General features: G+C 32.7%; 1 protein-coding gene across 2 annotated transcripts in view; it reads left to right on the top strand.

Annotated features, from left to right (window-relative positions):
- TANK (TRAF family member associated NFKB activator) overlaps window positions 1-15,290 on the top strand; it is a 70,720-nt gene extending 55,430 nt beyond the window's left edge. For both annotated transcript variants that reach the window (XM_037044595.1, XM_037044594.1), the window contains exons 5-8: window positions 5,178-5,254; window positions 6,431-6,546; window positions 10,557-11,137; window positions 14,533-15,290. In XM_037044595.1, the coding sequence (XP_036900490.1) occupies window positions 5,178-5,254; window positions 6,431-6,546; window positions 10,557-11,137; window positions 14,533-14,709 (951 nt within the window). In that variant the 3' untranslated portion in view covers window positions 14,710-15,290. The remainder of the gene's footprint in view (window positions 1-5,177; window positions 5,255-6,430; window positions 6,547-10,556; window positions 11,138-14,532) is intronic.
- Window positions 15,291-16,050: the final 760 nt, after the last annotated feature.

Genomic DNA, 16,050 nt, shown 5'->3' with positions numbered 1-16,050 from the left:
TTTTTTATATTGTTTATTTTCTTGCCACTTCTTCAGAACTCTGGGATGGATCCCATTTTGCCCTGGAATTGTTCCCAACCTGGCAGTGGGTTTGCCTAGCACACTGCATCACGCAGAATAGGCAAGGCTCCTAGGATTTTTGTCTTGCTAGATTTTCAGTAATGTTAATGAGGGTAAGAGAAATGAAGATTTTACATAGCCATAAAACTTTATAAATACAGTTTCCTTGTATTTTTTCAATTTGCCTTTTGTCAAACTTTCCTTTTATTTTGCTTCTATATTTATTCTTATCAAGTCTCATTTTTGTTTTTGTATTTTTTCTGTTCCTGTTTTCTACTTTAATCCTTTCCCTGTCTCATCCCTTTCCTTGCTAATTCAACAGTAGTCAGAGCTTGACTTTAACCTCAGCATCCTTGTCTCAGTGTACCTAAAACTGGTAAGTAGCTACAGGGTGTAAAAGCAGATTTACAGTTGCTAGTGCACCTGAGTTTGTTCTTGGAATTATTATTTATGAATTATTGTATTATTTTCCATATGAACATCTGTAAACCTACTTTTGCCCCACCCTGTATTCTACCTCAGTTTCTTCTTTATTATTTCACTCTTAGTTTCAAAAATATGAGTGATAAGTGAATTCTTATTTTCCATTTCTTTTTCCGCTGTTCATTTTTCCTTTCTCTGTAGAAAATTTTATCAGGCTCCTATTTATTCCAGTTTATATTCCCTTTGCTAGTCCATTCCATCTTACCTCAGCATATTTCTTAGTTTACATTGTTCCAAATAAGAGCATAGTTTTAAAAGCATAATTTTATTTTTTTAAAGCATAATTCTATTAAGTGTCCTCCAGAAAAAAAATCAAATATTGACTATACTTGGTGCCTGACCATGTAAAAATGAATATTCCTTTTGCATGCAGGAATCTCAACTAAAGTTTAGAGGCAATCTTTGATATGAACACTGGAATAAAAGTGATAATTATCACTGTAGTCCAAATATGTATCGTTGAAAACTTACCACCTATATTCAGTATTAGCTTTTAAAGTTTCAGTCCCTTCCATATGAAAGAATAGACATTACATTATGAGTTTATGATTATCCTCAGAAATTTCAGAACTCAATTTAATTTTGCTAACTTTAGTTGCATAGAAAAAAACATGATTCTGAGTTTAAATTTTTCTTTGCATTTTTTTCCTCCAGCTTTATGGAGGTATAATTAATAAATAAAAGTTGTATACCTTTACATTGTAGATGATGTTTTGTGCAGTACCACAATCTTATTAATATATTCACCACTTCACATAGTTATCTTTCTTTTTTATTGTAGTGAAAACATTTAAGATTTACTCTCAGTAAATTCAAGTACGCAGTATAGTAGTAATGATTAACTATAGTCACCATGTTATACTTAGATCTTCAGGATTTTGTATTCTATATAACTGATACTTTGTCCTCTTTGACTAGCACATCCCCATTTCCCCAGTCCACAACCCTGGCGACCACCATTCTAGTATAGTCTACTTCTGTGAACTTGAGTTGTTTAAATTCCACATATTAGTGAGATCATGCAGTATTTGTCTTTCTGTTCCTGGCTTATTTCTCATAGCATAATATCCTTTAGGCTCATCCATGTTGTCTCAAATGACAGGATTTTTTTCTTTTTTAAAGTTGATATATTCAGCCTTAAAATATTCTTTATATATGGGTATAATATCCTACTATGTATGTTTATATATCAGGTTTTCTTTACTCATCCACCAGTAGACACTTAGGTTGAATCCATATCTTGCCTTTTGTGAGTCATTTCTGTGTTTTTCAAATTCGTTTATAAAAGGAATAAAATACTTTTACTTTTGCTACCAAATATTTTAACAGATAGACATTAGGAAAAATACACATTTTTTTCTTTGAGATGTTGATATCTAACAAAATGTGAACTCCCAAAAACAGTATTTCTCATTACCTTTGCATAAACAATAAACCTGGCTTTGTCCTAACAAAATATTGGCCATTTGGGTTTTTTTTTTAACCTTCTTAAACATTACTGCTTATTCAGATAGCCCTTGAACATATATTTTTATATAACATCCGTATCTGAGATGGGTAAATTGATTCACATATACTAAGAAACTAATTTATATATACTAAAACAAAAATTCTCTCAATTCACATAACAAGGAATTTAAGGAATCATTTCACAGTGTCTTTCAACTGTTTCAAATTGGTTTGTCTTAATGATTTAGTCGAGTGATTATCCAACACCATGCTGAAAGTATAAGTGAAAAGTACGACGTGTAAAACTCTCATTTCAGTATTCATTCCACAAGTTCAGCATTTCCAAACTAGTACTTGGAACAGTTTATAATGTTAAGTATTTTAAGTTTTAGTACCTCAAGATAAATTCATTTGTTGAATGATTTAATGTTTAAAATCACCTAAAACATAATGTTCAAAGTTCCCTTGCTTTCTTATTTGAAATTGCAATAACGTAACTTCCTGCAGTGCAGGGTCCATCTGGTTAATATTTGAGAGTAGAAAAAATATATATAAATTATCTCTTCTAATGTTTACGAACACTCTGGGATGCTCAACAAACTGAAAAATCTTATTAAGATAAATTAGCATTGAAAAGAAAGTCAGTTTCTGAAAGTGTTGGAGTTGCCATTAACTATACTAATCCCAAATCCTTTGAAAAAATAATGAGCATTTTCAGAAAGTTGTGTCAAATTGCCACAGTAGAAAATAACGTGCCCCTGGCTAGTGTGGCTCAGTGGATTGAGCACCAGCCTACAAACGAAGGAGTCACAGGTTCGATTCCCAGTCAGGACACATGCCTATGTTGCAGCATAAGAGGCAACCACACATTGATGTTTCTCTGCCTCTTTTTCTCCCTCCCTTCTCCTCTCTCTAAAACTAAATAAATTTTTTTGAAAAAAATAACATTAACATGTTACGTTCATTGTAGATAAATCCTATTTGTCCTTTTTTTTAAGTAACATGTTAATAGGTTTCTTTATGAAACATTTTCTTGGGATGCTGAGGACTTAAGATTTTTATTTGAAATATATCCACAATCAGTAATACTTTTCTTTAATAATAATAAAAATAATAGTAAGCAGAGCTGTATTTCTAACCCCAAAGAAGGTGAAGACCTTAAATACGTCATAGAAATACCTCAAAGAGTGAGTCTTCCCTTTTACATCCTACCAGTAAACCCAAAGAATCTTCCAGATAAATTTGCCCAAACCAGTAATCAAATCTAAACATCACAGAAGTTGACAGTTAATTGTAAAGCCAAAGACGTATCCTTCTTTTCCTACCTTTTCCTCCATCTCCTCCCTAACCTTTACCAGCTTAGCTTTTAAAGGTTCTTCAGCATCAGAAGCAGTCATTCCTAATATAGGGCAAAATCATCAGTACTTGGACAACTGGGATAGTCTTTATCACTTTCTGGAACTGTCTTCATTTTCAGGCTAAAATTACAGAGTACCTCTTTTTGGTTCTAGTTCCTAGTAAAATCATTTTTTTATTTGAGAATTTGTAGTAGCAAATTTTAAAAAGATTAATCAATTCCATTTAATTTACTTATTTTGATTTGTTTAACATAATATCAGGTGTTTCTGTTCTCAAATATCACTTCTGACTTTGTTGATAAAGATTTAATATAAAAGTTAAAAGTTTATTTAACTGTTAAAAAGTTAAAAGTTTATTTTCATACATGTAGCATCCTGAATGATTGGCTAGCTTGCAAATGTCACCGTTCTTCCTAGTCCACGCTAAAAGCCATTATGTGTTCTAATTGCACATAACACTACAGAAAAACTTTGTCTACCACTTTTAAAAACAAACTGTGACTGCGAAAATGTCTGCTGATGTGACCGCTTTATAAGCTTGGTAAAGCAGTTTTAATCCAGAGGAAAACATGGCCTAATTGTTGGTCAGACGAAAAATATGCAGCAGTAAATGATCTTTATTTTACCTCAGTTTGACTACATAATTACGAAAGTAAAGTAGTACTCTATTTTAGAAATGTTAAGCAAACACTGGTACTTAGGAAATACCATATTAGAATGTATATTAGAAAAGTTGGAAAAGGTATATTATAAGAAGCTGGAACAGCAGAGCAATAAACTGAAATAAACTGGAGAAGGTGTTAAGGAAACCAAAGAGAAATCAAGTCTTTTTCTTAAAGAACAAATAAGACTCCTAAGAAATTGAAAGAAACTCCTAAGAAATTTTCCAAAAACAAGATTAGAGGGAGATATAATCAGATGATAAGAAACAATGAGGTAAAATCACTCATTTTAATAAAAGATACTATGGCCTTAATTGAATAAAATCTTCAAAGTCACTAAATATAAATGTCCACTGGTTTGAATTTGAACTTGTAAGACCAAAATTGTTTTGGCTGAAGTATAATTTATGATTGTATAATATTAGGACTTCAGATCTCAGAATTTTTCAATTTATAGCTTTATAAGGTACACACAGTTTTCTAGGTATGATTCAACTTTTTAAAAAAAATCTGAGCCATACTGTAGATTATTTCATGTTTTTCAATGTTGACTTTTTAGATACCAGAGTAAATGTAATACCAATGTAAGCCACAGGGTGGGAGTGAAAGGCAAGAACTTGTGTTAAAGTAGCTTAAATACATAATCGTACTCTCTTTAAAATGTTTGTTAAATGCCAAGGAGCTGTTGCTTGGTTTTCTTCCTCCAATACAGCTGCATTTCTCAGCAAAGAATCTCTAACAAAATGCAAAGACATTGATTTAAATGTATAGGCCAATACTGGAAAAGAAGTGCACAAACACACACATTTTTTCCCCTAAACTTTTCAGTCATTTCAGGTGCTACTGGTGATCAGAGTATCAATTTTGATCAGTAATTGGATCTGAGGAAATTCCTTGAATTATCAGTATTGGAAATAGTACCAGACAGAAATACTTTATATCTTCATACTATTTTTCTCCCTTTATTTTCCTTTTTCCCTTATTCTCATTTAAAGGAAAAAATCTATCATGTATCTCTCTATGTACATATACATATATGTGTATGTGTATTTACATGTACCACATACAGATATATGCATATGCATATGTCTGTATATGTATATATACATACCTGTAGGCTACTTAAAGAAGCAACTTAAAGTGGTAATCATTTTGTATCTTTAAGGAAAGAAGACAAGAAGTTTCTTCTCCTAGAAAAGAAACTTCACCAAGGAGTCTTGGCATTCCTTTATTCCATGAAAGGTAGCTCTATATCCTTTTTCTGCCAACTCTAAAAATGATAAATATTGAAATATAGTCTTATTTACATATTTTTAAATTTTAGCAATTGAAGAAAATAGCAGCTTCTTAGAACTAGACAAGACCAACCCAAGGCTCCTCCATGTGAAAATGACCTAAATGAGTTACACAGTTAATACCACATGTTAATCTAAAAACTGAATTCTCTAATGTGCTAGTATTTCAATAGACCAAGTATTGGGTTGACCAAAAAGTTCATTTGGTTTTTATCCATGAGATGACTCTTAATAGTGTTCAGTTGTCTAACTTTATTCAAAACAATTTTGTTAGATTGTATTATGACAGTTGTCATATCAGCAGGCATTTTTTTAAAAAAACATCAAAATTTTTGCATAGACATTTTTATATTAAAGATGGAAGAAAATATACAATGTTTTCAGCATATTATGCTTTAGTATTGCAAGAATGGGAAAAATGCAACTGAAACACTAAAAAACATTTGTACAGTGTATGTACAGTGATCGAATGTATCAAAAGTGGTTTGTGAAGTTTTATGCTGGAGATTTCACACAGGACAGTGCTCCATGGTTGGGTAGACCAGTTGAAGTTAATAACGATCAAATCAAGACATTGAGAACAATCAACATTATACCACGTGGGAGATAGCCACATACTCAGAATATCCAAGTCAATAAAGTTATTGGTAAAAATGAAAAGTGTGTTTTTTATTTTATGGATAAAACCAAATGGACTCTTTGTCCAGCCCAGTATTATGGCCACATTGTTTTATACAGATGACTCTTAATATGAACCTTATCAAAGTGAGGAATATTTAATTTTCCTTTGCTTAACAGGCTTACAGAGAACAAAAGTCAAAGCGTTGAAATTTCTAATGTGAGAATGTGACAGCCAGCATAAGTGTGATATATGAATAAGCAGATATGCTAGTCTGCCCTGTGTTTATGTATTAGAAGTCTTAAGTTTTTTGTTACTTTGTACCTGGCTCTCCAAACATTAGAATTGTTTTAGGGGACATTTTCTAGGAGTTGAAAACATTTTTTAACTTTAACCTTTCAATAATTATTTTGTGGTACATAAAAACATGCTATATAAGTTTAATTATGACTAAAGAATATTGAAGAAATAGCCTTATATTTTTAAATATTGATTTATTTTTAGGAGTTATATAGAGAAGACTTTCTGGGATCTAAAAGAAGAATTTCATAGAATATGCATGCTAGCAAAAGCTCAAAAAGACCACTTAAGCAAACTTACTGTCCCAGCCACTGCAGCTGGTAAGGTTCAATTTAATGTAATAGTAATATTATTGGTTGGAATTTCTTGTTGACTATGGACATAATTCTAAATGTTTAAGTGTCAAATATCTTCAACTTAGGCCTCACACAAGATATAATGGGTAAGTGCTGTTAAAGTTTTATAATGTATTACATTATATAATTTATTGTGTTTTTTTCCCTCTTTATTGTGTGTGGTAAATATAGATTAAATGAAATGACACTATTACTAATCATCATAATGAAAAGTTTCATCATGGAAAAAATATAAAATAAATATAAACTGTATCTCTCAAAGTTTTCAGTTGCTCTTTGGGTGTCTTATAAAACATTAATTCATATGTCAGTAAGTGACCTTAAAACCACATTACCATATATAAGCTGAGTTAAACTATAACATCAGGCTTGTTTTAAATACTCTCTGAAAGATAATTAACACCATAGATATATTTTGTAATTTGGTTGAGAAATAAACATGGTACATTTTGCGAGGCCACTTCTTTTGAAGGCACAAAACACAAATTTAGTATTAAAAATAAAAGGAGCATCTATCTTACACATATATTTCAGTGTGTTTTTAAAAGCCACACCCTTTCTTAAAACCTCAGATTGGCTTCCTGGTGTTTGCATCGGTAGTTTATATGAATAGCAGCATACTGGGTGTTGAACCTGGCTACCAAGCACGTGTGTAAACAAAAGGAAAGTAAGAAAGTAAATGATCACTTACGATAAATTCTCCTTTACCCTTGTGATTTGAAATATTCATCAATTCCCAAGAGATGTGATTTAGAGTTTTCACTCTGAAAGATGTTGCATCAGTTTTAATACCCCTTTAATTAAAGATCACTTTCCATTTTTTATAGCTTTTATATCTGGGCTATTTAAAAGTCATTCTATAGTGTAAATTCACTTTTTGCTTTTTCTGCCATTGTATTTTCAGAAAAGGTACACCATGTTGTATTGGAAAAACAAAACAATCTTCATGAATAGATATAATTTATTGCTTCCCCACCCTTCTTCCTACCTCTCCAAAAAAGAACTTTAATTTTTCCGTCTTAGTTTTTGTCATTTTCATTAGAGATTGATAATCTGTGCCAACTAAAAACACTAAGTACTTCTGAAGTGATAGAATTATTTTACTTAAAAGATACTAAGTATAGAGATGTAGTACCTAGAATTCATAAACATGCTTTTTTTGGACATCAACATCTTATCAAAACATTGCAATGGTGATATATTCTTTGGCTTTACCCCATTATCAATGGCTTAATACCTTGACCATTTTTAAATTGCACAGATCTAAATCTAGTATGTATCTGTCAACTAGAACACTGAGTGTTTAACTTCAATTTCTTCCCCACTAAACCTGCTTCCTAACATTATTCTTATACTTTATATTAACTGTCACAAATAATAAATATAACATTGTTCTTGAAATGTTTAGAACTTTTGTGCTACAGATTCCAGTGAAGTTTTTGCTAGGTCTGAACAGAAATCAAAATATCAAATACTATGTTACTGACAGCAGTAAAGGGGGTAGAAAAAAAGGTATTTCGGAAAAAGATACCTTTTTAGGTTTTTTAATGGGTAAACACTACATTGAAAAAAGTATAAAGGAGCCCTAGTTGGGCAGCTCAGCTGGTAGGGCATTGTCCCTAGGCCAGGATAGCAGGTTCCTTCCCCAGTCAGGGCACATGCAGGAAACAACCAGTGAATTCGTAAATGAGTGGAACAACAGATCCATGTTTCTCTCCCTCTCTCCCTTTTTCCCTCCCTCCCTCTCTCTCTCATAAATAAATAAGATACAAAGAAAAAAGTATAAAGGAACTATTTCAAATGTGATTTTCATAATACATCTGGAAAAGCATATTTAATATTTCCCTGTGTTTCTTTTGTTAAAATTTTATTTTTACTTTTAAATAAACAGATACAATTTGTGGAATTTGCTGTTAGAATTGTACATTTCTGTATTACCTTCTTTTTCTTTTCATTGAGTATTTAGTCCACAGAGTATTTAGTCCACAGAGCACCCAAGAGACATGCCTAAACCAGTTTTGGGAAGCCAGAAGAACCATCCAGATATATCAATGTTTAAGTCAAGGAATGACGAACAAATGAGAGTTAGGCAAACAGTAGTGGGAGAGGACAGTAGGCAGTCTGCACAACATATGCAAAAGCTTCAAAACAAGAAAGCATGTCTATTTTGAAAAACTCTCCCATGTTATAGCTGGAGCAAGGAGAGGGCAGGTATTGTTGAAAGATGAGAGAATGGAGAGGTGACTGGCAGCTGAGGATCTTGGAGAGCCATGAAAAAGTTTTATCAGGAAGGTAACAAGACCAAATTTGTACTTTACCAAAAAAACTAGGGGGTGATGCAATGTAGAAAATGAAGAATATGAGATAAACTTAGAGGCGGGAAGCAGTTCAAAGTCTGTTGTAATAATCCTATAGAGAAGATGTATGTACTAAAGAAAGGGAGAAGGTGTAGAATAGAGAGAACCAAACAAGTTAGTTGCAGTGTACTACAGTCATGTCCAAACAGAAAACAGTTTTGGAATGTAGTGTGGCATGAGACTGCCAAGACCCTGAGGAAGGGAAAGGAAAGGAATTGACATTTGTTAAGTGGTGACTAAGCTGGACAGACACTGTGTGAGGTTCTTAAACTGGCATCATTGGTCTGTTTTCTATTTGTGAGTATACAACTTCATTGATGATTACCTTGTTAAAGTGATAATTGTTGTTAGTTCTTACCATTTGCCCACTTAATGAAAATACACATATTACCAACTTCCAACCTCACAGCCTTCACGAAGTAACATGTAGAGCATAATTGAGCTTTTCCTAATGTCTCAGGATCATCAACATGAAAAGTGCTTTGATCATTATTTTCTGTTTTTTGTTTTGATTTGGGTGGGGTTTTTTTTTTCATTGAGAAATGCAGCCTTTGTTGGCTGTAAACAAGACAGTGGTGTTTTCTGAATTAGTCTATCTGCTTTTTTTGTTTTTCTTATCTCCACCCCTGCCTTGAGCTCTTGTTGGTATGTATATCTGCATTCAGCAACTCACATCTATACCTTTTAATTTGCTGCTTCTAACCAGCTATGAGCCAGGGAAGCATAATCAAGCTTGTTAGAATAAATCCAAAATGAAAATAAGAGCAAAATTCATATATTTGTGGAGCATGTGGCTCTCATTCTGACTCTTGAGAAGCTCAGTTCACTTACTTGTTAGCTTTGCCTATGCCCTAGGGAGCTGAAATTGTTGACTAAGTGACATCTAGATAGTGGAGCTACACAGTCCCTGGAATCTTCCTGATATCTACCTATTATCTACAGAGGCCTCTCTTTTTAACCTATGAGAAAATAATATATTCACATGTAATTTGCTGAACATCCATTCCAAAATGGTATTCTTTTGCCTCCACTGTCTTTCCCCCATCCCCACCACTACTACTACATCACTTCCTCACATGGATTACTGAGCGTAGACGGTGGCTAAATTGATTGGTGATACACTTTGTCACGTAGTGATATTAGAGCAAATGATAGACCTAATTCATAGTGATTCTTAACCTGTAAAAAAATATATGTATGTATTATAAGGATTTTCCTTTTTAACAATTTACTTTTCTAATAAGCAAGCTCACAGTTGCAGCTTCTCTCCCTGACAAAATGTTTAAATGTATACACTATAAGCAAGGTTTGTTTTTTGTTTTTTTTTTTTAACTGTAAAGCAGTAGAACTGTGAACAAGATACAAAGCTTACAGCAAAAGACTTGGGAAAAAACAAAGCAGTTAAACCATGGCTAATAAGATACGTTCTAGTTCACCCACTGGAGAATGCTAATCGTTTCGTGTGAGATGGTAGCAAATGTAAAAAATCATTGTTTTCTGTTGCTATAAATACCAGTAGAAAAAAAATAATACTCATCTGTCCAAAGCTAATTGTACATTCAGATTGTTAAGAATGATTGGAATATGACTTTTGCTTTCATCGTCTTTTCCCTGCAGAGACACAGTGCTCGGTGCCTGTACAGTGTACCGATAAAACAGATAAACAAGAAGCGCTGTTTAAGCATCAGACTAAAGATGATATAAATAGAGGTGCACCCTGCATCACATCTGTCACACCAAGAGGACTGGGCGGAGATGAAGAAGACACCTCTTTTGAATCACTTTCTAAGTTCAATGTCAAGTTTCCACCTGTGGACAGTGACTCTACTTTCTTACATAGTACCCCAGAAAGACCCAATGTCCTTGGCCCTGCCACATCTGAGGCTGTGTGTGAGGATAAATTCAATATGGAAATCATAGACAACCCAGGAAACTTTGTTAAAACAGAAGAAACTTTATTTGAAATTCAGGGAATTGACCCCATAGCCTCAGCTATACAAAACCTTAAAACAACTGACAATACAAAATCCTCAAATCTTGTAAACACTTGTGTCAGAACAACTCTGGATAGAGCTCCGTGTTTACCACCTGGAGACCATAATGCATTATATGTAAAAACATTCCCTCTTCAGGACCTGTCTGATGCTTCTTTTCCTTCACTTGATTCGCCAGGAAAACCTATCCGAGGACCACAGCAGGTAACTGTTTTGCATTAGCAAATATATTACGCATGAACACACGCTTTGCTATACAGGCACAGATACGTGTCTCTTTCAGGTTATCGAACATCCATTTAAACTAATGACTAGCCAAATGTAAGCTCTTAATAAAAGATCCAATCTCTATAATAAATTACATGAAATCATATGCTAAAGCTGTATTATAAAGTACCTTAAAATTTATGGCACATTTTAAGATACGAGTAAGCCTTCTGCATATCTAGTGTGTGTCACTGTTTTAATCCTTTTTTCAAACCTCTTTTACTCAGCATCATTGTTGTACAGGATTCTTTGTTAAATTTCATACTGTAAAACAAATGGTATTTTTCTATTAAAAAGTTTGTGTAGATGTACTCCTCTTTATAAGGATTCCTGATTTTTCATAATAATTGTATTGCATATTCCTATTCATCAAAATAAGTAATCCGTCTTTCAACTAATATCAGTTATACAGTACATACATCTCTAGGGTTTAGTCTTGGTTTTTAATCTGCCACTGAACATGCACCTTAATATATTTTTTAATAGTGTCGTTTGTGTGGTTTTAAATGTTCCTAAAGCTCACAGACTACTTAAAGCCCCGCAATCCACTCCTATCATCTTTTTCATTTGGGTACTCATGGGATGATTCTTCCAGTTTAGTTTTTTTTTTTAAATTTAATGCCTGAAGGCAAATGAAAATATATAATTGTTAAAATAAACAAAAACTCATGAAAATACAGATTGGTGTAAATGTCTATATAACTTGCAAACATTTGTTTGATTTCTCCTTGTCTTAAGCAACTTGATGAATACCCCTTGGCTTTGTAAGTACTCTAATAGGCTATAGACTTTTAAATTAGGATGCAAAGGATGCAATAGCCAAGCTGTGGTATATTTTAACAGTAAGGAAAACGAGGCATTTCTGACAGTGAACTTTAATTATAAACTCACTTACGTTCTACATTTTACCTTATTTCACATCATAGTCTTATAGTCACTACTAAATGAAGCAAATTAAACAATTTCATTTATTGCAAGTAGAATGCCTGTGGAGCTGTGAAGTGCATCAGTTCTAATGCCTGTTACTTTTTCCCCATTCTATATCTCTTGCTTGTTCTTTTACTAGTTAGTCTGTGCATTCATGTTTCAGTAGATGGCACCCTGCATTGTGCATTTGCTTTCTATGCCAGAGCTAGGGAAACAGCTGGTATGTGATTACAACTTGATGGAAAAGTATTCAGCTTAAAAAATGCAGGAGAGTTGGTGTTGAGCTGTCACAAGACATGGGGCGTAAGGTTAGATAATTGATATTTTGGCAGAAAAGGCAAAATTAGTTTGTTTTGAAGGCCGTGTTACAGTTTAAGATTGAAAGAATATTTCTTAAAATGGGTTTTTAAAAATATTTTGCTATTTTATTTGTATCAGTGTGGCTAGTATGATAAATATAAAATTCTTGAGTTGAAATAACAGAGCAGTGAAATTATGGTTAAATATATCATTTTTTACTTTTGATCAATCATTATTACTGAACACTCTTTTAATACGTTCAGCTATCATAAAATCTAAAATATATCTCCTTATTTTTGTTCTATGCAACTTTCTTTTCTTCCTGCTTTTGCTGAGTCAGTGATGGGGGCCCCAACTGAAGTATGTGAAGAGATGAAACCTGAATTAATAGCTTCTAACAGAGAAGGATAAATACAGACTTTGAAGTTAAATTGGCAGCAGAAGATGGCTCACAAAATGTAAAAGCTAAAGTCCATCTAAGTCTGCTCTCTATTTTATAAAACTTAATAAGAATTTCTTTAACATAACTTTTTACTTACATCCGTAATAATTTCCCATTAGAGTGGTACACATGAAGCAATTGTACTTTTTGTTTAAACTGCAAACAGTAAAATTTAAATCTAGTTAATTAGATATTTGCTTACTCAAAATTCTTACTGCTTTTATCATAGAAGAAAGATTTTCGCAAAAATTATTTTACGCCAAATTTCGAAGTGTGTATTTTAAGTGTTACTATTTTATGTAATAAAATTACCACTTCTCACAAAAGGAATTGTGTCAGTGTTACTGTAAGCCCGCTGTGCTGATATTTGAATGCATCTCAGTGCTTAGACAGACTCTGTGTATTTACACCAACTGTACACAGCTGTCCAGTGAAATGTGTGTAAGAAGACAATGATGTCATGAAATTCAGATACTTCAATTAGTACTCCGTGTGCTTTTTCAGATCATTGGTTAGAAAGAGACTGGTTTAGGAAATGAAAGCTAACACTGTGTTAGGTGTTGGACTAAGGTCTGTTACTTTAAAAACGTTTTGGGAATAGGAGCACACAGGGGTCTCTTTAAATTGACTTATTTGAGGTGGTTTTCCTCAAACCATCGAATTTAGCTATGTTAAGGTAATTTATCTACACAAGGTAAAAAGCAAATTTTAATAAGTAATTATTTTTATTTTAAAAATAATTTGGTTTGCAACACTTTAGGAAAATAATATATTCCAATAAACAAGTATTTATTGAACACCTACTGTGGAACTAAATGCTTTTCCTTGCCCTTCTAGTTTTGTTTTTTTGGTTTTTTTAAGAATAAATTCAGTTATTTAAGGGCATTTGTGTGCTACTTATAAATGGAGATAGTTTTATTGAATTATGGTGTTCTGTAATTCTTTAAGTAACTATTAATAGGTTTCACTTTATTCAGCCACAAAAAGGAATAAAGAAGGCCAATCTATACACTAACAGGAGCAAAAATGAAATCAAAGAATGAATCCAGTGTTAGATTTTGTTGAATGATTCATATATATTAATACTAATTTATTAATAATGTTCAAATACTTAAATATTTGAGATAAAAAACCTGATCAATGGAATGAAAAAACTTATTTTTAAAAATCAAAACATTTGTGAATTTGCTTCTAGTGAAATTTGAATTACTCTTCATCACAATGTATGTACATACATAATCATGTCTACTGTACTGTGTATTAATAAAGGCCCTGTAACTTAAGGTTTCTGTTGTAAAATAGAAAAGATAGAATTTAATTTTTAAAGTCTCAATTATTGATTGTTGTTCCAAAATTACTGCCTTTGTGATAAGGGTATTAAAATATGCTGGTGTTAAAAGTTGGAAGATTTTTTAGATATGTGAAGATAAAATGCATGGTTGTGTGTTTCAAGTGACTCTAAAGTTTTGTTGTAACATCCCTTAGGAAAAAGAGAATAAAGTTATGTTTCATACTCACTCTTTGCAAAGGTAATTTACTTTCATATTAGGGATTTCATATATATATGCACAAAACCCATTCAAAAAATTGAATTTGAAATTCAATGCAAGTTGATTTTAAATATAAATAACAAGAGATGTTTTTGTTTGTTTGTTCCCTGCAGCCAGTTTGGAAGCCCTTTCCTAGTCAAGACGGTGACTTATCGGTACAAAGTGGCACAGGCTCAGAACTGCATATACCTCGAGTATGTGAATTCTGTCAAGCGGTTTTCCCACCCTCCATTACATCCAGGAGGGATTTCCTCCGGCATCTTAATTCACACTTTAATGGGGAGACTTAAGACACGTTTGAAAAAGACATATTGAGTTCTATGTGATGATTTCGAGTTTGTAATACTATAAATACTTTGATTGCAAACTTACTTCAAGACCATTTGTTAAAAAATCACAGCTATTTGAATTTTTTCTAAACTTATATTGTAATTTTTTATTAAAGATCAAACTGTAATTCACTGCATTTATGTTTACAGTGCTTATTACCATAATTCAAAGTTATGTGTGTACTTACGGAATTATGTGACTATAATGGAAGTTTGCTTCAACTGTCTAAGCTTATTGCTTGGATTTCTAGTTAGATCTGTTGAATTTGGTGATGTCAAATGTTTATAGGGTATTTTTCATTGTTTTCATTAAAAAATTTAAATTATGCTCTAAGTGATTTTTTAAATAAGCCTATAGTAAAGAATAGCAGACAACATAAACATCTAAATACAAAACCTAAGACATTTGTTGCTCAGTGACAGAATCACTGGGAAAACTATTTAAACACTTTATGGTTTTTAAAAATAATAAACATGGCTTTAATTTTTACTGTATAGGTACAGGATGAAATGAACTATTAAAAGAGTTACTTATATTGTGATCATTAATGTGTGCTTTGTTCCTAAGTAAAGAAAATATAAAGGAAATAAATCACACTTGGAGACGTTTATAAAATTCATGTTGTCTTTCCAGTAGTGATTACAAGGGTGACACCAGGTCTGGTGATATTTCATTACAAGTAGATCACTTTGAATTTTTAAATTATTTTTCAGACTAAACTTACTAAAGAAACATTTGTATTTAATGCTAACTAAAAACCTGTAAGAACTATATCCATGTGTATTAATTTGTATTAGTAATATTCACATTCTTGTTGAGAAATTTGTTGTTAGCATTCTGATTTATGGCCACTGGAAGACATATAAGAGAGAGGATACCAAATTCAGAAGGCTGCAGAATTTTGTTTAGAGTGACACTTCCCTCTTGCTTGCTTCCCTGTGATTCTTGTCTTTTAGGTTTCTCTTCCCTCCTACCCTTCCCCCAATTTTTTAAAATGTCTGAGGCATGACTTCCGTTTCATGAAGTAAACATTGATTTACAACTCTCAAAACAAATTTAAGCCTTCCTTGGAGTGTATGTTTTGAAAAGCTGGAGGGTTTCCCATGAGGGAATTGGAGCAGGCCCCTGTGCCACAGGGAAGAAGGGCCGTAACGTGAGGAAGAATGAGTGGTGCCTCAACTTCTCAGGGTGCCAAGCACATCACATTGACATCTTCCTCACCAAGATGACATGGTGATTATTAGGTATTCACTGTGAAGGGTTCCAAGGCATGTACATCTTTCTTTCATTGCCACTGGGGC

This window comes from Sturnira hondurensis, unplaced genomic scaffold, assembly GCF_014824575.4.
Source record: "Sturnira hondurensis isolate 20B ecotype Veracruz unplaced genomic scaffold, ASM1482457v3 Scaffold0004136, whole genome shotgun sequence".
In the NCBI taxonomy this organism is placed as follows: Eukaryota; Metazoa; Chordata; class Mammalia; order Chiroptera; family Phyllostomidae; genus Sturnira; species Sturnira hondurensis.
The sequence above is the reverse complement of the archived record's forward strand: the minus strand, read 5'-3'. Positions and strand labels throughout refer to the sequence as shown.